This window comes from Chiloscyllium plagiosum, chromosome 39, assembly GCF_004010195.1.
Source record: "Chiloscyllium plagiosum isolate BGI_BamShark_2017 chromosome 39, ASM401019v2, whole genome shotgun sequence".
NCBI lineage: Eukaryota > Metazoa > Chordata > Chondrichthyes > Orectolobiformes > Hemiscylliidae > Chiloscyllium > Chiloscyllium plagiosum.
In genome coordinates this window covers 17903256-17930958 of record NC_057748.1, presented here as the reverse complement: position 1 = coordinate 17930958, position 27703 = coordinate 17903256, and the positions used below count along the sequence as shown (strand labels likewise).

The window sequence follows — 27703 nt, the reverse complement described above, 5'->3', positions numbered from 1 at the left end:
TAGCTTTAGGGTGAGAGGGGAAAGATATAAAAGAGACCTAAGGGGCAACTTTTTCACGCAGAGGGTGATACGTGTATGAAATGAGCTGCCAGAGGATGTGGTGGAGGCTGGTACAATTGCAACATTTAAGAGGCATTTGGATGGGTATATGAATAGGAAGGGTTTGGAGGGATATGGGCCGGGCGCTGCCTGGTGGGACTAGATTGGGTTGGGATATCTAGTCGGCATGGACGTGTTGGACCGAAGGCTCTGTTTCCATGCTGTGTACATCTCTATGACTCAAATCATTTATGTAAATTACAAAAAGTAGAGGACCCAGCACCAATCCTTGTGGCACTCCACTGGTCACAGGCCTCCAGTCTGAAAAACAACCCTCCACCACCACCCTCTGTCTTCTACCTTTGTGCCAGTTCTGTATCCAACTGACTAGTTCTCCCTGTATTCCGAGATCTAACCTTGCTAATCAGTCTCCCATGGGGAAACTTGTCGAACGCCTTACTGAAGTCCATATAGATCACATCTACTGCTATGCCCTCATCAATCTTCTTTGTTACTTCTTGAAAAAACTCAATCAAGTTTATGAGACATGATTTTCCCACGCACAAAGCCTTGTTGACTATCCCTGATCAGTCCTTGCCTTTCCAAATACATGTACAGCTTGTCCCTCTGGATTCCCTCCAACAACTTGCCCACCACTGAGGTCTGGCTCACTGGTCTATAGATTCCTGGCTTGTCCTTACCACCCTTCTTAAACAATGACATCACGTTTGCCATCCTCCAGTCTTCCAGCACCTCACCTGTGACTATCGATGATACAAATATCTCTGCAAGAGGCCCAGCAATTACTTCTCTAGCTTCCCACAGAGTTTTCAGTTAAACCTGATCAGGTGCTGGGGATTTATCCAACTTTACCCCTTTTAAGACATCCAGCACTTCTTCCTCTATAATCTGCATTTTGTAAGATGTCACCATCTATTTCCCTACAGTCTATATCTTCCATATCCTTTTCCACAGTAAATACTGATGCAAAATACTCATTTAGTATCTCCCCCACTTTCTGCTGCTCCACACAAAGGCCGCCTTGCATGATAGGGCAATATAACTTATATATAACATCCCTCATTTTTAAATATTATGCAGTTAAGTATAAAAGTTCGGAAGTAAAATATGTGCAGGGGTTTCAGGAGGAAACATTTCATTGGTGCACCAAGAGAAGAATTGGCCATGTAAAACAACCAGTAGGAACGTCTAAGTGATTTAGGAACCTGGAGCAAACTTGCAATGATGTCAACAAGCTACTCCTCACTGGCCATAAATAGCCCATGATGGGCAGAGGATAAAGAAGAGACAAACACATGGGGTAAACTGACAAACATTAGGTAGTAGAGTTTAAGAATAGTCCTTAAATGTATTAAATAGTGCTACAAAGAATCCCAAGCCTGAAGACCTTACCTTCTCCCCAACCAGACTGTATTGAACCCAGATTCAAGGATGTGGGCGTAAAACTATAAAAGAGTGTAGTCTAAACTGGGGTCTTCTTCTGTACTACCAGGTTGCTAGATTTAAACCACAGAATTCTCCTTTGTTGAAATGTCATTAGTCTAATGTCACAGAATGACTTTTCTTTTTCTAACTCTTTACCCTTGTCCCCCTTGCCCTCAACAGGTGCATTTTCCTCTTTAAGAAATCTGATGACTCTTGACCTCAGCTACAACAATCTCGTCGTTCTTATGGACCAGATGTTCAGAGGTCTTAGAGCTCTGCTCTGGCTACACCTCGGCAACAACCGTATTGCAGTCATCTCCTCAAAGGCCTTTGAGGATAACCTGAGTCTGAGGTTGCTTAAACTGGACAGCAACCGGCTGACTGCAGTGCCAACCAAAGCCATGCATTCCTTCAGTAGACTCAGCAGCCTATCACTAAGCAACAATATCATTCCCAGATTGAGTTCTGGCACCTTTGGTCCCGGGTTAAGATATCTGCAGTCATTGTATTTGGACAATACTTCTTTGGCCGAGATTTCTTCAGGCGCCTTTTCCATGTTTCGAAACCTGAAAGCTCTGAGCATGAGGAACAACCGGTTGGTAACTCTCAGCTTCAGTAAATCTTTCGAGTCCATCAGGTGGCTCAGGTTGGGTGGGAACCCTTGGAAGTGCGATTGTGGCCTGCGCTGGCTCCGGGATAGGCTTCTGAGACAGAATGCAAAGGATCAGGTCAAGTGTATTTCTCCTAGTGGCCAATCTGGGAAACTTCTGGTCAAAGTAGAGGTAAGAAAATAGAGGTCGCAGTTACACAGTGTACTTCACCAGTTCAAGGTGTCACAAGTCTGACAGCCAATGCAACACATTTTTTTTGCAATGTTATAGTTTAGGAAATGTTGCAGCCAATAAGTGCACAGCAAGGTCCAGTAAACAATATGATAATGATCAGCTAATCAGCTTTTAATTGTTGGGATTGAAAGAGAAAGTGTGTCAGATCTCAGGCAGAACCCCTCTGTTTTTTAAAATAATGCAGGGGTTACTTCTAATGTACATCTAAAAGGGCAGACAAAACCTCAGTTTAAGATTGCACTGGAAGATGTCTGACAGTGCAAAACTCCTTCAGTACTCTATTTGGTTGTGTCAGTCCAGGGTTCGTGCTTAAATTCCTGGAGTAGGACTTGAACCCATCACCTTCTCATTCAGAAGTCACAGGTATCAGCATTAGACCAGGAGCTAAGACTGCACAAAGGGCGAACTCAGGAGCAGTGTAACGTGGGGGTATATCAAGGTATTCCACTCAACTTCATTGGGTTCTGAAATGGCCAAATCCCAAGGAGTTTTGTAGACTTTGCCCTATGCAGGGCAGAGGTTGTTTGAAGAATTGAATAGGTGAGTGGTTTGGCAGCTTACACACTCCCTCCAATGTCTTGAAGTCATTTCTACCTATGCCTGAACAATTCTAATCCACCTCAACATATCTAGAACTCCTGAAATGTGTTTTCACCATTTTGATCGATCATGAACTAGAGTCTTGTCCAAGTTGAAATCTTCGAGGAGAAAGTGAGGTCTGCAGATGCTGGAGATCAAAGTTGAAACTTTATTGCTGGAACAGCACAGCAGGTCAGGCAGCATCCAGGGAACAGGAGATTCGACGTTTCGGGCACAGGCCCTTCTTCAGGAATGAGCAGAGAGTGTTCAGCAGGAGAAAGTGGAAAATGAAGTGTTGTTCTTTGAACTTGCGTTAAGGAACACTGCAACAGATCTGGGACAGAAATGTTGGTGTAGGAACACAGTGGTGTGTTGAAGTGGAGGCAGTGGGAAACTCTGGGTCATGTTTTACAGACAGAGTGTAGGTGTTCAGCAAAGCGGTCATCAAATCTGTGTTTCATCTCCCCCGATATACAGGAGACCACATTCTGAGCAGTGAATGAAATAAATGAGTTGAGAGAAGTGCAGGTAAGCTGCTGCTTCACCTGGAAGGTGTGCCTGAGGCCTTGGATACTGAGGTTGGAGGAAGTAAATCGGCAAGTAAGTCACCTTGTGCAAGACCAACCCCTTCCCACAAACGTCACTTCAATATATTACCACCTTTCCTGAGCTGTTAACAGTTCTGATGAAGAATCGCCAGACTCGAAATATTATCTTGCTTTCAAAGAACACAGAACATTACAGCACAGTCCAGGCTCTCTGACCCTCAATGTTGTGCTGACCTGTGAAACCAGCCTGAAGCTGAACTAACCTGCATTGTTGCATTATCATCCATATGTTTATCCAATGGCCATTTAAAAAGACATTAAAGTCGGTGAGTCTACTACAGTTGCAGGCAGGGAGTTTCACGCCATTACTACTCTCTGAGTAAAGAAACTACCCCTCTGACATCTGTCCTATATCTATCACCGCTCAATTTAAAGCTATGTCCTCTCATGCTAGCCATCACTATCCGAGGAAAACGTCTCTCTCTGCTAACACTATCTAATCCTCTGATCATCTTTCACATCTCTATTAAGTCACCTCTCAACCTCTTCCTTCTAACGAAAACAGCCTCAGGTCACTCAGTCTTTCCTCAGAAGACCTTCCTTCCATACCAGACAATATCCTCATAAATCTCCTCTGCATCTTTTCCAAAACTTACACATCCTTCCTATAATGTGGTAACCAGAACTGTACGCAATACTCCAAGTGCGGCCACACCATAGTTTCCTACAGCTGCAACATAACCCCATGGTTCATATGCCTTCTTAACAATCCTATTAACCTGGGTGGCAACTTTCAGGGATCTATGTACATGGACACGGAGATCTTTCTGCTCATCCACACTGCAAGAACCTTACCATTACCCCAGTACTCTGTATTACTGTTACTTCTTCCAAAATGAATCACCTCACACTTTTCTGCATTAAACTCCATTTGCCACCTTTCAGCCCAACTCTGCAGCTTATCTATGTCCCTCTGTAAGCAGCAATATCCTTCAGCACTGTCCACAGCTCGACCGACCTTAGAGTCATTTGTAAATTTACTAACCCATCCTTCTACGCCATCATCCAGGTCATGTATAAAAATGACAAACAGCAGTGGCCCCTAAACAGATCCTTATGGTATACCACTAATAACTGAACACCAGGATGAACATTTGCCACCACCACTCTCTGTCTTCTTTCAGCTAACCAATTTCTGATTCATACCACTAAATCACCCTCAATCCCATACCTCCATATTTACTGCAACAGCTTACCATGGGGAACCTTATCAAACGCTTTACTGAAATCCATGTACACCACATCAACCACTATACCCTCATTCATCTTCTCAACCATCTCAATAAGCTTTGCGAGGCACGACCTGCCCTTCACAAAACTGTGTTGACTATCCCTAATCAAATTGTTCCTTTCTAGTTAATAATAAATCCTATATCTTATAATTCTTTCCAGCACTTTACCCACAACTGAAGTAAGGCTCACTGCTCTATAATTACCAAAGTTGTCTCTACTCCCCTTCTTGAACAAGGGGACAACATTTGCTATCTTCCAGTCTTCTGGCACAATTTCTGTCGACAATGACGACATAAAGATCAAAGCCAAATGTTCTGCAATCTCCTTCCTGGCTTCCCAGAGAATCTGAGGATAAATCACATCCGGCCCAGGGGACTTATCTATTTTCACACTTTCCAGAATTGCTAACACCTCCTCCTTACGAACCTCAGTCCCATCTCATCTAATAGCCTGTACCTCAGTGTTCTCCTCAACAACATTGTCTCTTTCCAGTGTAAATACTAATGAAAAATATTCATTTAGCACCTCTCCTATCTCCTCGGACTCCAAGCACAAATTCCCACTCCTGTCCTTTCTTCTCACAGATGCTACCATATCAGCAGAGTCTCTGCAGAAATTTCTGTTTTGTTTCCAATCTCCAGCATTCGCTGTTGTGTTTTAATTCCCAAATGAGCCTGACTTTACAAGCAAATGTGACTGACTGAGTTCCAGCTGACAAAGAGGGAAGGAGCAGAAAAGCTGGGTGACTGGTTGGCCAATAAAATCTGAGTGCTTTGCTGAAGCATGCGACCTGCAGTCTTCTTCTTGACCTCTCCACCTCCATCCTACTCCGACCTATCACCCTCACCTTGACCTCTTTCCACCTATCACATTTCCAACGCCCCTCCTCCAAGTCCCTCCTCCCTACCTTTTATCTTCTCCTGCTGAACACTCTCTGCTCATTCCTGAAGAAGGGCCTGTACCCGAAACGTCGAATCTCCTGTTCCCTGGATGCTGCCTGACCTGCTGTGCTGTTCCAGCAATAAAGTTTCAACTCTTGTACAAGTTGGCAGGTTATAATTCACGTATTCAGAAATGCTTTGTGGACTTCCCTAATGTTTCAGGGGTACATCAGCCTCTAACCAGCTGTTGCAGAGGCAAGTCATTAGCTTTTCCACCTCCTGTCTGTACCAATCACGCGGGTGCTGTGAAACAATTGCGATTTTTGGATTTGCAACAGGACAAAGTGTAGAAAGGATGAGGAATCTAATTTGATCCACTGCAGACAGGAGGACAATTCTGACAATCAACACAGGACTGATGGCATTGTTTCACATTCTCCACACACTAAGTACAGATTGAACATTCATAGGGAAAAGAAGTCCATCTCAAAGAATGATACTTCTTCGGTTTTGTACTAAATATCCAAAGATTCTAAATTCAGTGATGTGCAATGAGGCAGACTTGATTAGAGAGTTTAAGGTGAAGGAAGCCCTTGGGGCATCGACCTTCATATGACAGAATTCACTCTGCAGTTTGAGAGGGAGAAGCTGGAATCAGATGTACAGTATTACAATTCAATAAGGATAACTTCAAAGACAACGAGGGAGGAGCTGCACAGAGTTGAAGGGCAGCTCAGCAGAGAACTCCTAGCAATGGCAGGAGCTCTTAAGAGTAATTCAGAAGACAAAAAAACAATTCATCCCAAGGAGGAAGAAACATATTAAGGGAAAAATGAGGCAACCATGGCTGACAAGGGAAACCACGGGCAGCACAAAGCAAAAAAATGTCTTTAAAAAAACAGCAGAGGACAACTAAAAACAAAGCAATTTGAAGTGTGGGGGGAATTAAAGGAGGGTAAGCTAGCTAGTTATATAAAAGATTACAATATTTCTTTTTTAAAACGTATACAAAAGGCAAAGGTGGATATTGGAGCACTTTAAAAAGTGCTGGAGAAGTAGTAATAGGGAACAAAGAAATGACAGAGGAACTGAATTAGTACTTTACATCACTTTTCGCAGTGAAAGACATCAGTAACATATCAGAACTTAGAGAATTGGGCAAAGGTGAGTGTAAAGGTCATGAGCAAGGAGAATGTGCTGGGGAAGCTAAGAGATCTGAAGGTGAAAAAAAAACCAGACGTACTGCACTCTAGAATTCTGAAACTGGAGTTACTAAGCAAATAATGAAAGCATTCAGGAACCACTGAAGTCAGGAAGGGTCCCGGAGGACTGGAAAATGGCAAATATATTGAAGGGGGGAGTGGGGGTAAGGGAGTCAGAAGATGGAAGACAATAGACCAGTCAGCTTGACCTCAGTTGTTGGCAAGACTTTGAGACAATTATTAAGAGGAGGTCATTTCTGACAAATCTGTTGGAACTCTTGGAGGAGGTAACACGCCAGTTAGACAAAAGGAGAACTCGTGGATATGATCTATTAGAATTTCTTGAAGGCCTTTGACAAGGCCTCATAGGAGGCTGCTAAATAAATTAAGAGCCCATGATGTTAGGGGAATGTTCTGGCACGAAGAGAGGATTGGCTGACTGGCAGAAAGCACAGAAAGTGGAGATAAAGGGATCTTTATCAGGATGGTAGCCAGTGATGAGTTCCGTATGGTCCATGTTGGGAACCACAACTATTCACGTTACACAATGAACTGCATTTTTGCTAAGTTGGCAGATAACACAAAGATGAAGGGACAGGTCATGTTGATGAAGTGAGAGGCTGCAGAAACACTTGGGCAGGGTAACAGATTGAACAAAGTAGTGACAGATGAAATACATTATGAGAAAGTGCAAGATAGAAAGAAGAGGTGTGGACTTAAAATGTAGAAAGGCTTCGGTAATCTGAAGCACAAAGGGAACTAGGAGTCTTTGTTCAAGATTCCCTTAACGTTAGCATGCAGATTCTGTTGGCAGTTAGGAAGGTAAGTGCATTGTTAATATTCATTGAAGAGGAATAGAATACAAGAGCAGAAATGAGTCTGTTTAAGGCTCTGGCCAGACTGCATTTGGAATATTGAGAGTATTTTTTGAACCCTGTAAATAAGCATGTCTTGGTCATAGAGGGAGTCCAAGGGAGGTTTAAAAGACCAGCCCCAAAAACAAAGGGGTTGTCATGAGGAGTAGTTGAGGACTCTGTCTGTATTTGGGAGTTTAGAAGATTAACTGAAACTTAGAGAATATTGGAGAGAGTGGATGTGGAGATGACATTTCCACTAGCGGGGGAAACTAGGACCTAAGGATACAGTCTTGGAATGAAGGCATGATTCTTCAGAACTGAGATTAGGAGGAATTTCTTCAGTCAGAGGGTGGTGACTCAGCCTCCTGCAGTAATAAGTCATTAAGTGTCTTTAAGACAGAGATAGATGGGTTGTTAACTAGTAAGGGGACCAAGGGTGATGGGAAGAAAGCAGGAGAATGGAGTTGAGAAATATATCAGCCATGACCAAATGTGGAGAAGACTTGATGAGCCAAATGACCTAATTTGGCTCCAACATCTGATGGCCTTAGGGATGTGCAAGTTCAGTCAGGCTGTTTGCCCGAGTTATGGGAACCAGAATCATATTCCCCAATACATAACAGATTTAGGCAGGATTTGATAGGGATTTTGAAAAGAATCGATAGGAAAGAGAGAGACAGATAAAAAAAAACTAAACAATTCAACTGGTGAGTGAAGGGCAATGGATGAAGAAGAATATGCAGGGAAAGGCAGCTGAAGGCATTGCCACCATTGGTAGAGTAATAACAAAAATTTCAGGGACTCACTTTTTTATTTTTGCTTTCAGCAGTCATAATTTAACATTAGTTTGTCAGCATATGTTTGTTATTCAGTAGTCAGGTATAGAGGCTATGATCAGGTCTAAGAATCATCAAAATGTTAAGGAAAAAAAATCTGTGCAAGTAAGGTTGTAGTTTGCCCAATGTAGTATGCACACACACTATCAATAGAGGTATAGCCAGTTTCCTGAAACCTAAACAAGAGCACTGAGCCTCAAAGGAGAAAGGGTTGTAGTGATCATTTGCTCATTTTTGCTGAGACTGTGGTCAACTTCTTTCAGTACCATGTGCTCCTCATTGATCACTGGTGTGCAGACCTGGAGTAGTAGATATTGGTGTGTCCACAGCAGATGCCCCAATCAGTACTCATGGAGCAGATTCTTTGCATTACAAGTTGTAGCTAATTTAGGTAAGAGTGCAGTTTTGATCTCATCTGAGAATGAGATGTTCTGACTTGAGCGAGTGCAAAAGTTTACCAGACTGATTCCTGGGATAGCAAGACTAGCATTTGGGTGAGACTGGATCAGTTAAGACTACATTTGGAAATGAGGGGAAATTAGAAGAATGAGGACAGGTAGGGGATTCTCATTGAAAATGAAATTTCCAACAGGATTAGATAGGGTAGATGCAGGAAGAATGTTCTTGACTTCAGAACCAGGGTCAGTGTTTAAAGATAAGGGGTAGGCTATTTAGAACAGAGATGAAGAGGCATTAGCTATCACAAGATGTCCAGCATGTAAACAGACTCTTTGGTCCAACTTGTACATGCTGACCAAATATCCTAAAATAATCTAGTCCCATTTGCCAGCACTTGGCCCATATCCCTCCCTAGCCATGTACCCATCCAGATGTCTTTTAAATGTTGTAATTGTATCAGCCTCCACTGCTTCCTCTGGCTCATTCCATACATGCTCCAGCCTCTGCATGAAAATATTGCCCTTTAGGTTCCTTGTATATCTTTCCCCTCTCACCCTAAACTTATGCCCTCTAGTTATGGACTCCCCCACCCCAGGGGGAAAAACCTTGTCTATTTACCTTATCCATGCCACTCATGATTTTATAAAAAGAATTTCATGGAGGACTTGGATATAATTCTTAGAACTAAAAGGATTAAAACGTATTTGGAGAAAGCAAGAATAAGGTAATGAGTTAGATGACCAGCCATGATTATATTGAATAGTGGAGCAAGCTCAAAGGGTCAAATGGCCTGCTCCTATCTTCTATGTTTCTTTCTAACACAGCTTTAACAGTTTGTTAGCTGTACAGTTTCAATACTTTTAAAGAGAGAAGATAGCCAGGGAAATGAATCAAAGAACATGCAGACGGAGAGTTGCACAATGGGCTCGAGTCCCACAAAAGAATCTGCTGGCCATAAAAGAAGTGTTTTAATATTGCTAGACAAGGGATTGCCAGCCTGCAAACCCTTCCAGTATGTCTAATGGTAGGTGGTAAAGACAGGAGCGTTTCCTGGTCAGTCATTCTGCAGAAAATAATGGTAAAGCACACGGAAATGAAAACAAGCAGTTAGGGCTAAAACAATGGCACAGATCAGTTGAGCTGAGTTTCACCCTCTGTAAATTCACTGTAACCTTTAATAACTATGTTCTCTTCCTCAGCTGCAATATCTGACTTGCCCTTATAATCCATATGCTTCTACCACATCATCTCCAACGGCCATGAACCACAGTGCAACACGCCAAGTTACTGCTCATGCCACTCCAAACGCAAGCAGCAGTTGGACAACACCAAAAGCAAACACTGAAAAATACAACCCCCATGAATCCTGACCCATGTCTCTCCAACAGGATCACAGAAGTAATTTCAAGTGAAGTCACCACAAGCTCCTTGCTGGTGAACTGGAATGTTCCAGAAGTTTTGGGTGATGAATACGAAATTTGGTACAGCACTGGTACGAAGATGCAAAGCCTTCGGATGATTGGTGGGGTCAGAGAAGTGGAGCTGACTGAGCTCGATGCTGGAGCATTTTACAAAATCTGTGTTGTGCCTCTGAGTAGCTTTATCAATAAATGCACTCAACCCACTGCCAATCAATGCACAGTGGTTCAGACCTTGGGGCTGCTCAGCAGCCCTGAAACCATTCAGTCTGGGGACAAGGGACAGTACATAATGGGAACAGGGATCAGCATTACGATTATACTGTTAATTATCATTGCTTCAATTATTGCCTTCAAACTTAAGTCAAGAAATACTGGTTTCCAAAGACATTATGATGAGGATGCATCTAAGTATGCTTATTTTCAAAATGTTCAAAGTAAAATAGACTTTGATCAAATTAACAGTGGTTATGAAAACATCAGCGATGAGGACAACATGTAATTTTCTTCACATGGTTCAACTTGTGAAGTTTGAATTGGACAGTCCACTGGAACATGGCTAGGGATCACACGTATATATACTCCACTAACTTGAGCACGTGGCTCTCTCATGGTATCCTTAATTGGTCTGAATCTGATTGACATACATCAGTGAAGAGTAATTGGGTAATCCTTAACCCTGCTCAAATGATTTAGAAATTTCCTCCTGCATTGATCCTTTTTGCTGGCGAATCATCTTTACTTTGACAGGAAAAAACCAACGTTACTCTGATGATACCATATTAATAATTTGCCACGGCAAACATCCTTCAATACATTTACTGCTATATTGATGAAAAGAAAGGACTTAAGAATCAATTGCTGTAATGTTTAGATTTTCCTGCCTATATATATCCAATTAACATTTCGATAATCAGCTCACTGCAGTTTAACGGAACTTCCAGTGTGTAAATTGGTTACCATGTTTCCAACATGATAATAATAATTATTCTTTTTAAAAAAAAGCATTGACTGAATCGATTTCAAATGTTGACGTCATGAAAGATATCCCAGAAATACAAAATTCATTTTTAATCTGGTGGTGCTGGGCTGAGTTTAGACCCAATTTCTTGTTAATGGTATAAGTAATCATGTTAGATTAGTCACCATAAAATGCTTTTCTGCCATGCATTTTGGTCATTATGCTGACCTAGTCACAGAAATTAGGCACTCTATGTTGAGAAAATAGTGTAGCTCGTCATTCAGCTGGGAGAAACTGCTGCTGCAGCAAAAGATTGACAGGGCTAGAACTACTAAGACTGTTCAAAACATGCTGACTGGCAACCGATTTTAAGCACAATGCTGCCAGACTTGCTGAGTTTTTAAAAGCACTGTCTTTAGTAATCTCTAATGTCCACAGTATTTTGTGATTGTGCACTACAACTGTTTGCTGTCACTCAGCCAATGTCATATCCTTGGCCCCACCAGCCCCTTGTACGTCATGGTTTTAATTTTACCAACAAACCTAGCACATGACACTATCAATCGCATTTTGGAAGTTAAAAGCACTATGTGGACATTGGAAATGTGAATGAACAACAGGAAATGCTGGAAATACTTAACAATACACATTTTCAATTATTTTAGAATTTCAAAATAAAATGGAATAGGGATAGCAGAGTCAGGAGTGAAAGACAAAAGAACATTAAATGCACTCAATTACCTAAACCTATAGGAGACAATAAATTATTGCCATAACATTACTACTAGTCCAGCAACATTACAATGATTTCACCATCTCTCATTCCTAGTAGTAATGACCCCAGTTCTGAGTTAATTTATTCTTACACTCTCTTGTGCTTCTTTGCCTTTTATATAGTATGGAGACATTTTGTAACCACCAGGTGAAGTGTTTAAGTAGGGCTTTTGCAACCAAGCATCTTAAACAAGACTGCTTTTGCTGCAGTTCATAACCTGAGAAAATGTCCTCAAAGCTGTATCAGTCTCATTAGAAAAGGAAGAAGAAATATGTGGATTCATACAGCATCTTTATCACCAGAAACAAATCTCAACCCAGTTCAGAGTTTTCTGAAGCAGTGACATAGTGCAGTCCACACCAGTTCCAACTCTTTAAATATCAATTAAAACAAATAGTCGGTTAATTATCTATTAGTGATATTAACTAAGAATATGTCGGCTAAGTTGCCAAAATAATTCTGTTGGTCTACAAATAGAACCACGAGACCTAGAATATGCATGTGATTAGGCTAACAAGCTCTCAGTAATTGCCGCTGTGAAAAATGCAGCACTTCCTTCAGTACTGCATATGCCCATTAGCAAACCAGATTAATGAACTCAAGTGGGGAAACACACACCTTCCTTCAGAGTCACTATATTCTATGGTACAGGAAGTGTCAGAGCTAGCGTGGGAGTTGCCTCCTCACCTTTGAAGGTACAGATTGTGTCTGATGCGGGAAGAATAAGGAAGAAACAAAAACGAATTGAATATTGCAGACCATATGGAAACATTTCATCTTATTCAAACCTAGATATTATGAACATAGCTGGCCCTGTAGATTAAATTAAGCTTAACAGATAAAAGAACAATAAGGCCTGCTTATCACCCATCATGCCAACAGCCAATTGCAGTCTAAAATTCTGATCTTTTAGGCCTGGCCATCCTGATAATGTGTTTTGGTCGACAGGTACATCACACAAATTGTGACATACAAGAGATGAACACATTACCTCTGCTTCCAGAGGTGCACACGTGCACCCTTACATTACTGCTCAGGCCAAGGTGAACAGGTGAGAGATACAATGCAGTTGTGTGCGCCGCTCTCCTAAGACAACACAACTCAAAACCCCTGATTTTCCTAAGCTACTGTGAATCCTATTTAGAATCAGCTAAAATTTCCAAACACCACCTCAACCTTTTATCTGCCAGGCCTTTATAAAAAGAATTCAACTGGAGCAGTTCCCCTGAAGATCCTGGATAATGGGTTCTTTATTGTTAAGAGTGCAAACAGTTATCTGGAACAGAAAATAGACTGGGGGTTTCAGTGCCTAGTGGTTTTACGAGTTGGATAATCCAAATGAAGTAATATTAAAATGCTTCTTCAAAGACTGGGATAAGATTCAGTCCATCTCCTTGAGTACCAATGAGTTTTCCTACAGCTGCTTTCAAATCACTTATGATCAGACTGTGATGTTTACAAGTCTGTTTTTCCTCCTGCATCCTTTTAAATCTTAAAACATCACCTCTTGTAAAAATTATCTGTTAGAAAATGTTCGGTTATATAAGAAGCCCATCAGTGCTCTAATTTTTTTCTCTTGCCCCAATCGTAACTCAATTCTTTTCACCAGAAGGCATCTATTCTTGGCAGGATATGGCTCTGCAATAGCCTGCAGATTCTTGCATCTCCCTAAGTAGCCATGGTTTGGTAAACTTAGCACTGGTGAGTTATTCAAAGATAGATCTGTTTGCCCCGCACTTACCTATCTCCTAGACTGAGATGCAATATCTTTATTCTGTAGCACTGAGTCACAAGGACACCTTTGACTAATTAGTCAATTAAGAGAAAATTGTTTTAAATTCTTTTTTCCTATAATTTTTCAGGTGTTGTGGTGGTGGTGGTAGTGGGGAATCAGGCAAACAAAGATTAAAGTCCTGCTGACTATGCAGACCAAAACCTACAATTCCCCAGACAGGAAATCCTTGGCTGGGACAGTGAAGGTGGAGAAGGGTAGGTGGCACAATTCTGCAGCAGCCAACAAGCCTTTTCCATTTGATTAAATGATTTATAAACTGTATTAGCTGAACAGTTATACAAGTTTGGAAGAACTTTATGAACACATTTCCTTCAAAGTCTGTACACAAGTTAGCAGATGAAGATGACAGCATCAACATATTTCAGAAGTGGGATTGAGGTACCAGCCTGTAGATTTTCAAATATGATTTTCTCTTTTTCCAGGTCACCAGGCTCAAATAGGAAGCTGAATAATGTGAATTGTGCCCACTCAATTTCATAAAGCATCTCACGAAAGAATAAAGGGCCAAAATTTAAGCTAAAGCACATGTTACTTGGTTGTTCAAAGCCACAGAAATTTGGCTATTCTCCACTTTTTCTCCTAACACCAAAATAGGCAAAGGAAACACAAGGCAAGTCATCAACAGCTTGCAAATCAGTCACTAAAAACTGGTTCCAATTTCGCTTTCACTTGTAAGCAGCCGAAAATAATCTGGCCAGAGCTGAGCTGACTGCAAACTGTCAAAAGGCCATGAGGTGCAAGCTGGACTGAAGCAAAAGATCCAGTCTGTAGCACGAAGAAAGTGAAGCATTGAACACTGTGCAGCCCGATGGGCATTTTTACAGCCATTCCTTGGTAATGCATAGATAATCCCTCCAGTCCTGTGTACTTCTCTTGTTGCATCAGCTCCCAGATCACAGGGATGGTATTAAAGATTCTGCATAGTCTCCAACAAAGTGTATTTTGCATTTTGGCAGGAGTCAAAAGCATGATTGTGTCTACATTAAAAAGAAAATTTGAGTGAGTTCAGAGCAAGACTGTGATTCTAAGTCTTATTTATCATCGTTCTCGCACAATGCAGGAGACAGATTAGATTCTTGATTTTTCAAAATTCATTGATATGAAACATCATTTTAAAGCAAGTTCAAAACTAGGCTATGTCTCTCTCACTCTGATAGATGGCAAGTCTGGGTATGCAGTGTCAATTTGCTACTAAGGAAAAGGGGCAGTGTCAATGGCAAACTGCTGCAAGCCATGATCCAGAGACTGAAAGGAGCATGAAGGGAAGCACTTTTGTCCAGGTACCTGCTAATAGTACCTCGCCACCATTCACTACCAGTGCATTTAATAATGGCATGCTGCTCTCAGTATACATTAGGTACTGCCCTTTGAAATGGCAGGTGGACATCTCGGTGGTCAGCTGGCCCCACCTGTAGCGGCTGCAAGAGGAATAGCAAGAAGTCACTTTGACAATCACCATCTTAGCAATGATGTGGTTTAAACTGTGACAAAAGGCTGGCACAAAGCCAAGTGGCAGCAACCAGGTCCTGGCCTTGTACCTGGAGATTTTCCTCCTATTGGAGACTCTCACCACTTGGTTCAAGCTAAACTGGAAGCAGTGGCAACTAAGAGGAGGAGATGGTTGACAGAAGTCTTTAGCAGTGGAACCTCATGATCCAAAAATTGGAACGCTGCCAGATTATGTAAATTACTCATTCTTGAAGCTACACTTTGCTGCACTGCAGTTAGGCTACTTCAGAGTGGCAGAGTGGTTCGCACTGTTACCTCACAACACCAGGGACTCAGGTTTGATTCCACCCTCAGGCAACCATGCGTGGAGTTTGCATATTCTCCCTGTGTGTGTGGGTTTCCCCTGTGTGCTCCAGTTTCCTCCCACAGTCCCAAAGATGTGCAGGTTAGGTGGACTGGTTACGCTAAATTGCCCATAGTGTCCAGAGATGGGCACTATGGGCAATTGGATTAGCCATAGGAAATGCAGGGTTGAGGGCACAGGAGCAGTGGGTGGGATGCTCTTCAGAGGGTCAGTGTGTGGACTTTATGGACTCAATGGTTGGCTTCCATACAGTACAGATTCTAAAAAAAGGACATTGAAAGCAGATAGGCATTCAATTAGGGCTACCTCTTTGGGGAATCCCCAGGATCAGCTAGTTCCATGTTCTCTATGGAACTCTAATCTAACACTATAAAAGCACTCCTGCAAAAAGTGCCACTTTTTTGAAATACTGAGGGCACACAAAGTTCTTGGAACATTATACCTCAATGGAGCATTTTCTGGCTGCACTTGGACAAACAAAACTGTTGACATTAAGGGGTACTGACAAGCATCATTAAAAGCAATGAATCAGTGGTGAGATAAAAAGAAGAGTCCTTGCTTACTTAGTAAGGAAAGCATGGAGGATGGGAATCACAGAGCGTGGAAAGTAGCTTTTCTGAATCACGTGTTTGAGAACTGTCAAAGGTCCAATTAGATTACCAACCGTTTTAATCTTCTCTTCACTCTGAAAAATACAAAATTAAAATATTACAAAATATACAGCTACTAAAAAGACTTTCATTATATTATACAGCACTGGAGGACATCTGGACAATTATGCTCTCTCACCATAATTGATAGGCAGAGAGAATATGGACAGAATCTTGAAAGAAGAAAGTTGGTGCCTGCAATTGTACTGATCTGTCTTGACCAGACCTCCCTGGCAGATTGCTAAAGTGATTAAGTCACCAACAAAATCAAGATTCTGAACCTATATGCAAGTACATGTAGTCGTCACATAAATCAAATTTTTTACTTGGCTTTTTTCCTGCAAGATGCTGCTTGACCTGCTGAGTTTCTCCAGTACTTAATTTTAATTTCAGTGTAAACATCAGCTCGGCTTTGGGGCTGAGGACCTGCACATGGACACAGGTACCTAATCCACCTGTTCCACATAGTCAACAGAATGCTAACTAGAAGAAAGCACTTAAGTAACAAGGAAGGAAAGATAGTTAGATATGGAGATACACAAGAGGAATAATGAGCAACTACGTTTAATAAGCACCAAATTAATCACAGTCCTTGTTCTGCTTGTATACATTTTCACTGTAATTCTTGGGCCACATATTTAATATGGGAGATGAGGAACTATAATATTTATAGTGAAACTTCATATAGCCTCTGCATTTTCTATCCTATAACTACTACTCTCAGCAACCCAATACAAATGTCATCTAGACCTGGTGGGTTTCCTACTTTTGAGTATTTGTCTATTTTGAATTAACACCTTCATGTGTAGATTTATTCTATCAAATGGTTTAATACCTTCTCATTTACTGCTGTTAACTCTTATCTCACTGCAGAACCAACATGGTATTAGAAAAAAATCTCAGTTGTATCTTCTGCATACACACAATTTACTTATTTTGTCCTTATTTAATTCCACCCTTTGACAATCCTTTTACTAATTATGTTTATACAAGTCTTGGGTCACTTTTTGTGTTAGCCACAAATCAATTCTCATCATCTTTTCATCCCTCTTATTCCCTTTTAATTATCTCAAAAGGTTCTGCATTCAGCTTGGTTCTCTATTGTATTGTTGTGATCTCAGCTGATAGCAATTCTGGATAAGTCAGGCCATAGAGTTAAAGCTGGGTGAACTGATCATAAGTTTTTTTTGACATTTGTTCACTGTGGGGGTCAGTCACTGGCAGCCTCATTTGAATATGTTCAATGCACTTACAGCAAAAGAACAAGGTTATTAGAAAAAAATAAACTGAAAACCATACCTTTGATGAGAATTGTAAGTTATTAGAAACTGCTGAAAGGAGGACTCAAACCATTTCCCCAGCAGTATCCTTGACAGACACTAAACCCTGGAGAAATATCATTCCTATCTTCACTCATCTTTTACTCAATTGTCAAGGTTCGCAACCTTTTGGCAAATTAATAAATGTTTGCTAACTTTCTTTGGTTAATCCAGGTCTTCAATGAAAATTTCTAATGTCCCTCACCTTTTTTCCATTAATTTGCCTACCAACTTTGTTACTTCAACAGGACTGAAATTAGCGAGTTTTGAGCAGATTTATAGCACAAGTTGAGGTTCTGGATGTACATTTGCTCGCTGAGCTGGAAGATTCTTTTTCAAACGTTTCATCAACAGAATAGCTAACATCAGTGAGTCTCCGGTGAAGCACTGGTGTTATGACCCACTTTCTATTTATCTGTTTAGGTTACCTTGGGTTGATGGTAGCATTTCCTACGGTGATGTCATTACCTGTGCTTTTTCTCAGCCTCTAACCACATGCATAGTACCAGAAGACTTAACCTCATATTGTTGTTTAAGGTAAAGGGTTAGACCGAGTAATTAAAGCACTATTGGAGTAACAAAGTTGGCTGGCAAAGTAATGGAAAAAAGGTGAGGGACATTAGCAATTTTCATTAAGAACGACATGGATTAACCGAAGAAAGTCAGCAAACATTTTATTTTTTATGGGAAGGTCATACCTGATTAGTGTCTCAAATATTTAGTACATGGTTCATATTTGGAGGTCCTTAGAATTTTGGTTTTGAGAATGCCAGAACACCTCAATAAATGGCAGTTTATAAGGTGACCAATGTTTATTTAACAAAGTTGGAAAAGAACAAGCTATAAAATAGTAGGTGGGCTCCCTTAGATAAAGAGCCGGAGGAACGTATTGCTTACAACATGAGCAGTTTGGGAGATGCTTTTCATTTTCAGATTTAGAACTACATTGGTTTAAAAGACTTCAAGAAAGGGTGAATGATTGTAGATTGTATTAAGCTAATGAGATCAAAGAAGAAATTGTAACTGAGGAATAATGGACTTAAAAGGTGAGTTTGAGGATATACCAGAGCACGTTACAGCAGAGTTAGCAGCAGTTTGGATCTCCTGGTTTGCAGCTCAGTAAGGGTAAAGAGTCATAGAGGTCTAAAGCATAGAACAATGCCCTTCAGCCCATCATGTTTGCACCAGTCAAATACAAGCACCCAACTATTCTAATCCCATTTTCTAGCTCTTGGCCAATAGCCATGACAGATAGGCCTGATCTGTAAACACAAAAAATTACAGTCATTACTGGAATGCAGGTGAGGCTTAATTTGAATTTAAATTTTAAGAAGAAACAAGCTGGAAGATTGCCTGGTTTAAAACTAAACGGTCAAATCTACAATGGCATAATTAAAACATTTTGAGGATGATACAAAAGTTGCTTATGTACTTGATATAGTGATAAACAGTTTTAGAGCAATTTCAATGGAATGGTCAGCTGCATTGAAAAGGAACAAAATAACAAAGTAACAATACAGGGAGATAAGGTGTTAAAGGACAAACGATGAGGGTACATTCAGTAAATGGCTTAAGTGTAATGGGAGATAACAGCCTTGGAGTGCTGGTTCATAGATTTCTGAAGGTAGTAGGCAGACAAGTTGGTTTCATGAGGCATGCAGGTTACTTTCCTTCTTTGGCTGAGACAAAGGAGCAAAGAGATCATACAAGAACTGGATAAACCACCAATTAGGACACAGGTGAAGAACTGCATACAGTTGCAGTCACCACAACACAGGAAGAATGAGATCACACCAGACAGGGAGAGAAGAGGTTTGTGAAGATACTGCAAGGACTGGAGAATTTTAGCTTTAAGGAACGATTGGATAGTTTGGGTTTGTTTTCTCTGGAAAGAAGCCAAGAAAAGACTGAATCAAGGTAATTCTATTTGGTCTAGTGATTGGAGCAAAAGATTCCATTAAACAATTTTGAAGATGAGCAGGGAAGTTATTCTCAATAATATGGTTTGGAATTATTATGTGGCAATTTGCTGGTGCAAGGCTGGCTCATGTGTTTAATAAGTGAGTACACTTCAAAAGTAATTTCAGCTGCCCAGAAGTCACAAAAAGAACTATATAAATACAGGTACAAAATTATGGGCCTAGATACAGTGAATAGGAAGGATTCAAGGGAAGCCAAGGAGAAATGTTTCCACCTGGAGGGTAATGGATATCTGGACTTCACCTGACAAATGTGGAGGAGATAAAACCCCGACTGCCTTTAAAATTACTTGCATTCATGCTTGAATTGTTGCAAGTTAGAGTTAGGGACTAAATATCTGAAAAGTAGCATTAAGCAGTGCAGGATTTAGCACTTTTTCAGCTGGACTAAATGGCTGAGCATTTTCTGTTTCTCAGCAACTATACAGCTGAATCAAGTTTTCTTTCTCAAATTAATTTTAAACTATTCTGGTCTTTGGACAGCTTTGGATTTGGATGGATTTCCTCAGTTCCATGGAAACACGTGTTTTACACTCATCTCTTCCTTGAATGGCTTCCCACTGTTCAGCTTTTTAAAAAAAAAATCACTGAATCCGTTGTTTGATTATCCATCAGCACTCACACTTACAGTAGGGTTACAAGGTTTCGATCTAATCTGCTCTAAGGATGGGTCACTCAACCGGAAACGTTAACTGATTTCTCTTCACAATGCTACCAGACATGTTGAGCATTTCCAGCAGTTTCTGTTTTGGTTTTGATCTGATCTGTTGGTTTTGGGAAATACAGCCTTCTCCATAATGCGCCTGCTGTTTAACAGTATATATAGTCCCATACTTACTATATCAGATTGTCTGCCCATGAAGCTACAACACAGATTATATGCCCACTAAAAATAGAAATAAGTGACCCTAGAAGTCCTGCCTGCTTTCCATTTTTTGATTCCAACCCTTCTGTATAAGAACCATTTTTAAACTCGGATGTCATTGCAAATTTTCACCTTTAACTTCTCGGCACAATTTGATGGTATACCATTGAACTGCGCTGAACTCCTTTTTGTTTCTTTGGTTCAACTAAATAAATTAGGTCTTTGATTCCTCACCCATAAAGATGCCGTTAAATGTAAGGATGCAGAAAAGATTCACAAGGATGTTCCTGGGTCTGGAGGGTTTGAGCAAAAGGGAGAGGCTGAATAGGCTGTTGTCTTTGGAGCATTGGAGGCTGAGGGATAACCTTATAGTTGTTTATAAAATCATGGAGTGCCTGGATAGGGTGAACAGCCATGGTCTTTTTTCCTGGCATAGGAGTGTCCAAAACTAGAGGGCATAGATTGAAGGTGAGAGGAGAAGATTTAAAAGGGACCTAAGGGACAACATTTTCACGCAGAGGGTGGTGAGTGCATGGAATGAGCTGCTAGAGGAAGTGGAGGATACTGGCACAATTACATTTAAAAGGCACCTGGATGTGTATACAAATAAGAAAGGTTTAGAGGGATATGGGCCAAATGCTGGTAAATGGGACTAGGTCAGATTAGGATGTCTACTCTGCGCAGATGATTTGGACTCAAGGGTCTATTTCCATACTGTGTGACTCTGTAATATAGTATTGATCAAATAAATTACAATACTGAGACAGTCATCCTTTCTCTCCTTCACTACCTTTCCTGAACACATTAGAGCCAGGAATATTTGGTGCCCATTCTTGCCTTGTTTTTACAAGGTTTAGCCGCAAGTCTCACTCTGGGACTTGTGCACAAGGCTGATACTCCTTTGCAGTATTCAGGGAGTGCCAAAGGTGCTGTCTTTCCCGTGAGAGGCTAAAGAGGCCCAATCAATCCACTTTCCCCTACCAATTTTCATTCTACAATCAGCATTACAAAAACCAGTTTTCTGCTAACATTCACATCACTGATTGAAGGAGTTTGCGGAGCACAAATTTGCTGACATTTCTTCGATAGCAGCATTTAGACTTCGAAAATCCATTCCATTGACCGTAAAGTGGTTCTGAAAAGCACTTTACAAATTTAAATATATTTTTAGAAATATTCAAGTCAGATTTGTTATTTCTACAATATTATGGTCTTATGCTGTGACTGGTGCTTGAAACTCAGCAACCTCGCTACATTAACGTGCATTCAGAATTCAGCTTTGACTTGCTCACATTTGTCCTTAAATCAAATCCTTCTAGCCTTTGAACCAGCCTTTACTCTTGAGCTGTTTGTCTCTGCCCATGCTCTGTCAACTTCAATTCTCCCTATGTTACACAGTATTCTATAGCCCATCCTTCTGCGAGTTTAGTTTAAAGCCTTCCCCACAGAACTAGCCAATTTTCACATCGATCCTAGCTCTGTGTTACAGCAGCCACAATAAAAAGATTCCTCTTACCTCAGGGAGATGAGACCACCCCCCCTCCGCCTACCGCCCCCACCAAGTCTGGCAGCACGTATGGATGAGGATGTTAACATTGAGTCTGATATGACTCTTCAGAACTGATGTTGCCAGATCTGAGTTTTGCCAGCACTTAGTTTTATTTTAGGGTAGCTGGATACTTCCAGTTTGGAAGTATCGCATTTTAAATCAACTAATATTCAGCAGTTCTCTTTGTACTAAAATTGCCTAAGCCATTGCTTTTTGGGTGCAGATGGTGGAAATTCAGGGCCACACTAAAATCCACATTCCATTAACGTTCATACAATTTACATTACTGATATTCCTCAAATCAAAATGGCATGCATGGGTTTAAGAGCTGACCACAAGTTGCACGTTTTGCTCCACACATCAGAACAGCTCTTACCTTCAGAAGTCCCATATACACCAAGAGAGAAGTAATGAACATATCTAACTCAAATCCAGTAGTCTTGAATGCTTTCTGCAACAGTTCATCTATTAAAAGAGAGGGGAGGAACGAGGGTGGAGAAGAGAGTAAAAAAATACACTTACATGCGATGAAAAACAACGAAAGAGTGATATTTATTTATAGAGAATCGGAGAATGGAGGAGTATAAGAGACCTTTCAATCCACTGTGCCTGCACCACAACTTTGAAAGAGGCATTTGTTCAATCATCCTGTTCTTTCCCCACAGAACTCCTAGTATTCCTTCCAGCAGTATTCATCCAATCCTCTTTCTAAAGTTTACTTCTGAATTTTTTCCACCATGCTCTCATATAGTATTGTGTTCTATTAACAGTCCAAAGCAGAACTGCAGTGTGACTTGTATCAAGAAATTGATACACATATGCCTCAAATCTGGCACACCCAGAACCAAGGCATTGCTGGATTTCTGGTCATGTGGTTTAAGCCATGGGCAATTCATGTCAAGTCAGGTGGGCTGACGTCAAGTGCTGGACAGACCAGTGCACAAAGCTGGTCAGTACACAATGTCTGAAGCCACACTGTCCAATACAGTGCCTCGCCTAATTATCCTGACAAGTCTTGGTAAAAATTTAATCAATTGGAATCGATGCTTGGAATATTACACAAGTGCCTGGATTTATGGTATTGGATCCATGGAGCAAATAAGTCAGGTAAAAATGTACAAATGGATCACAGCCGCGTAGTAGCAACAGTAGACAAACAAACTGAATAGGTAATGAGGAAGCAGTGGACAGAATATTAAAGGAAGGACAATACAAAAATTACAAACCAATACACCAATCCTGTAGAACAGGCACAGAAAGGCTAATAAATCTTATCCTGCTTAGTCTGTTCTTCAAACTCAAAGAATTAGACAGATGAAGCCACAGACTTCACTAATGCTGAGCTGACAACATTGCACTAACAGGGGATGCATGTCTTCTCACTAGTAAGGTGATGCCAATAGATATGACAACACAACACTGGTTTACTTTTGCACATAGTGGATGCTAATCCAACTTAATATAGAGTCAGATGTACAGCATGGAAACAGACCCTTCTGTCCAACTACAGTCCCAGGTCACATTCATTATGGAAGGTGGCATCATCAGAAAACCCAAATGCCACTAATTAAACTTGAAAATCCAAATGCAAGAATAAATGATATTAAAATACAAATATATAATCACACACCATAACATCATATTAGTCTTATCATATTTATTTGTGACCAATCACATTCCTGTAGACACTGCAATGAAACCATTACCACTCAATGATCATTAGTTGTTTTCAGAATGATCTTCTATTACGGCTCAGGATCAGGTTGTTTTCTGCTGATCTCAAAATGTTCAACTCTAATCATAGCTTCTTTTGATTGTCCGACAGCACACATTTGATTAGATACCAAGCTCCTAATTGAAACTTATTACAAAGAAAAATATGGATGATACTGGATGGAAGTTGCATCTGATCAATTAGATAAATCAAGGTGCTGCATTTTGGTAACGCAAACCAGAGCAGGACTTATACACTTAATGGTAAGGTCCTGGGATGTGTTGCTCAACAACAGACCTTGGGGTGAAGGTTCTGAGTTCCTTGAAAGTGGAGTCACAGGTAGACAGTACAGTGAAGACCTTGTTTGGTATGCTTGCCTTTATTATTCAGCGCACTGAGCATAGGAGTTGGGAGGACATGTTGCTGCAGTACAGAATATTGTTTCGGCCATTTTTGGCATACTGCATTCAATTCTGGTCTCTCTGCTATAGGAAAGATGTTGTTCAACTTCAAAGGGTTCAGAAAAGAGTTACACACATCACCCTCTGCATATTCCATGTTTGTGGCATTGGCTTAGTTTCTTATATGCCTGAATGCCAACACAAACTCTACAATGGAACTGTACATACCAAAGTGAATACTATATCTGCATTTAAGGCTGAACTCAATAAAATTGCATACATTAACAATTCCAAGCTTTTCTGACTTGCATCAGTTGAATTACTTTTCTTAGTGCTAGTTCCCTATTCCCAGTAAACATCTTAAAAATCACATACCAAGTCCATTCGAGTCCTGGATTTAACATACAATGCAAAGAATGGACTCCATTTCCAGCTGAACTGGGACAGAAATATTCGACTCCCCGACAAAAACAATGACCTATGATATTCTAAAAACAATTCAAATTAAACAAGATAGCTACTCCACCTGCAGTCTCGAATACTGCTGCTTTGGTTTCCTGGTCTTCCTTATAGACTGCAGCCACCTTCAGAAACGTTTGGACAACCTTTTCCGCGTTTGACAGATCAGTCTGAGGAAAATTAATTTAGATTAATTTAATTTAGTCAATCCTATTCACTTGGAACATATTCACCACCTTCCCCAAAAGGAGAAACCTGAACTTGGATATGGTTTAACAGATATTTCTCCAGTTGTGTCGGTCATTCCTTGTGAATGGGACTAGAGTATGAGAACCAACAGGCTAATCCATCACACTCAACAATTAGCCTGCAAGTCTTCCCCGTCTACACCTCACAGATTCGAAGAGTGTGGAGCCGGTCAGGCAGCATCCGAGGAGAGTTGACGTTTTGAGCATAAGCTCTTCACCTCACAGAAGCTAAGAACAATTTCAGACCCTTAACACCAATCTAGATGTAATTAGCTGGCTCAGTACAGACAAAAGTTTGAAGCAGGCATGAAACTGGGAGGTGCTACATTTACTCAAGCTTCAGAACATTACCTCTGTTTCTGATAACCAAAGCTGGAAAGTAGTTAAATTCTAGAGTGTGGGAGAATTAATACAAGCTTTAGCTGCCTACAACATTACAAACTCATTACTGCACGGATGCAGAGTTCATCTTGGAGAATTAACACTACATCATTCAGTTGGGACAGACAGTCACATTGACTAGAGTATTCTTTGGTCTATGTGGTGTTAATTGATCTTAATTGATCCTTGGCAGCACAAGCTAGGGAAGAGGGAAATTAAGCAGCATTCAACTTCCTTCCAGTGTTAACTGGAGGAAAGGAGACATCACATGAGAAAAGAATGAAGCCTGTGTCAAGTCATGTGCTCCTTTGTGAACCAAGTTTGGCAGCTCACCAACTGGCTTCATATGAAGGATGTTCCTTTCAGTGAGGCAACATGCTGACTACACCTGTGGAAGGAGCAGCCCTTTGGTCTTGGTGGGGGCACAAGAGAAATCAGTGCCACAGAAAATTGAATTGAAAATGCATGCTGTTATGTCAGTACCTGCTGCAGTAACAGAAGTGACCGTTTAGATCCCATTTTAACAAGTTTGTCTGGAGATGGAAAAGACAAGAAATTGGCGGCTTCTGATGTCGGGGTAATTGGGATGGTTTTCTAGAAAAATGAAAGGCAGTTAGTGAGAAGTATGGAACACAACCAGAGGACAGAGTACGTTTAAGATGATGGGCTCCTTTCCCAGTAATGATAAATGTTTTAAAAACAGATCACTACAGGTTAAAAGAGTTCCCCCTATCCTAAACTTCATCAACTGCTACATATCCATAACACTCAAACAGTATCCTATTCAGCACTTCCATTCAGCTAACCTTGCGCTTGATGATCTACAAGGACTTCTCGTCTTTCATCCTTCCAATTTAAAATTTCACAATCTCCAGTTTATATTCATTCATGCACCCACACTCGCTCCTAGAACTCACCACAGTCCTACAATTCTGCACTTCTCCAAGTCTTGTCTTTACTTCAGTATTAAATCTTGTGCCTTCAGTCACTTCGCTCCAATGCTTTAGAATTTCTCCCTAAAAGTTTCTGCTTCCTTTGCCATCTTTATTATGGTCTTCACAAGCCATCTCTAACTAAAATAAACACAAAGAACTAGAGATGCTAGAAATCAAACAAGCATGAAGAAACACAGTAGCATCTATAGATAGAAAGAGTTAACATCAAGTGCAGGGACTTTGCGCCAAAATTGATCACAAATTCATCAGTTCTGGCAAAGGTCACCGGACTTGAAACATTAGTTGTTCTCTCGACAGATGCTTCCAGATCTGCTGGATTTCTTCAGCACTGCTTTTGTCTTTAGCCAAACATTTAGTTAATCTCAATTTTTTTGGCTACTGCCTCATCCATAACTGACTCAATATTCAAGATTATAGTATTGTGCCTTTCTGGGGAGCAAGTGAAGATAACTTTTTTTAAAAACATCTAACAATGTCAGCATCAAACATTTCGAGACCAGATTCAGAAGTCGAAGAGTGCAGTTGCTCTTCAACAATGCACCTCAGATCCAGTATCAAAAGAACAATGGCTCATGTTACAGCATTCACATTTCCCATACCAGCCATCCTGTGATATCTCAGAGCATGTTCAATTCATGTTCAAGTAGGGTACAGCTCACAGGTATTGAGTCACAGAGATATACAGCACAGAAACAGACCCTTCAGCCTAACTTGTCCATGCTGACTAGATATCCCAACCCAATCTTGTCCCACCTACCAGCACCCGAGTATTAAAATTCCCTTGAAACAAGAACAGCTGAAATAAAGACTTGGTCCATTGGTGGTATGTGTGTGTTTTGGTCTTAACATCTACTCCTTGCCTCAAACTACATGATTAATTGGATTGCAGGTGACCCAAGGCAGGAATCAAAACCTGTTTTATTCCCAATGCTAAGCGTTTTCTGCAAGGTAATGGAAGCAAATGTCAACTGCAGTGGAACAGTAGGGTGCTGTACAAACTATCATACCATGCAATAAGAATTATTTGCACCATTATTTCACGATCAAACCCAGCCAACGTTGTGTTATTCCATCAGAGGATGCGTGAATTGTTTGCTGGTTAGAGTCATAGAGATGTACAGCATAGAAACAGACCCTTCGGTCCAACCTGTCCATGCCGACCAGATATCCCAATCCAATCTAGTTCCACCTGCCAGCGCCCAGCCCATATCCCTCCAAACCCTTCCTATTCATATACCCATCCAAATGCCTCTTAAATGTTGCAATTGTACCAGCATCCACCACATCCTCTGGCAGCTCATTCCATACTCGTACCACCCTCTGCGTGAAAATGTTGCCCCTTAGTTCTCTTTTATATCTTTCCCCTCTCACCCTAAACCTATGCCCTCTAGTTCTGGACTCCCTGATCCCAGGGAAAAGACTTTGTCTATTTATCCTATCCATGCCCCTCAAATTTTGTAAACCTCTATAAGGTCACCTCTCAGCCTCCGACGCT

General features: G+C 40.9%; 2 protein-coding genes across 8 annotated transcripts in view; one reads left to right on the top strand and one right to left on the bottom strand.

The window, feature by feature from the left end:
- The window catches only part of LOC122542295 (chondroadherin-like), a 27686-nt gene extending 17412 nt beyond the window's left edge, over window positions 1-10274 (top strand). Inside the window, exons 4-5 of one of the 2 annotated variants that reach the window (XM_043679900.1) lie at window positions 1666-2080; window positions 10125-10274. In XM_043679900.1, the coding sequence (XP_043535835.1) occupies window positions 1666-2080; window positions 10125-10137 (428 nt within the window). In that variant the 3' untranslated portion in view covers window positions 10138-10274. The other variant, XR_006309773.1, reaches the window with a different exon arrangement.
- A 2079-nt stretch (window positions 10275-12353) lies between these two features.
- Window positions 12354-27703, bottom strand: part of rangap1b (Ran GTPase activating protein 1b) — a 57718-nt gene continuing 42368 nt past the window's right edge. For 4 of the 6 annotated variants that reach the window (XM_043679893.1, XM_043679895.1, XM_043679897.1 and 1 more), the window contains 5 exons: window positions 25736-25846; window positions 24691-24793; window positions 22426-22514; window positions 16251-16372; window positions 12354-14851 (listed from right to left, as the gene is read on the bottom strand). In XM_043679893.1, the coding sequence (XP_043535828.1) occupies window positions 14782-14851; window positions 16251-16372; window positions 22426-22514; window positions 24691-24793; window positions 25736-25846 (495 nt within the window). In that variant the 3' untranslated portion in view covers window positions 12354-14781. Of the gene's footprint in view, window positions 14852-16250; window positions 16373-22425; window positions 22515-24690; window positions 24794-25735; window positions 25847-27703 lie in introns of those variants that run through there. The other 2 variants (XM_043679898.1, XM_043679899.1) reach the window with 2 other exon arrangements.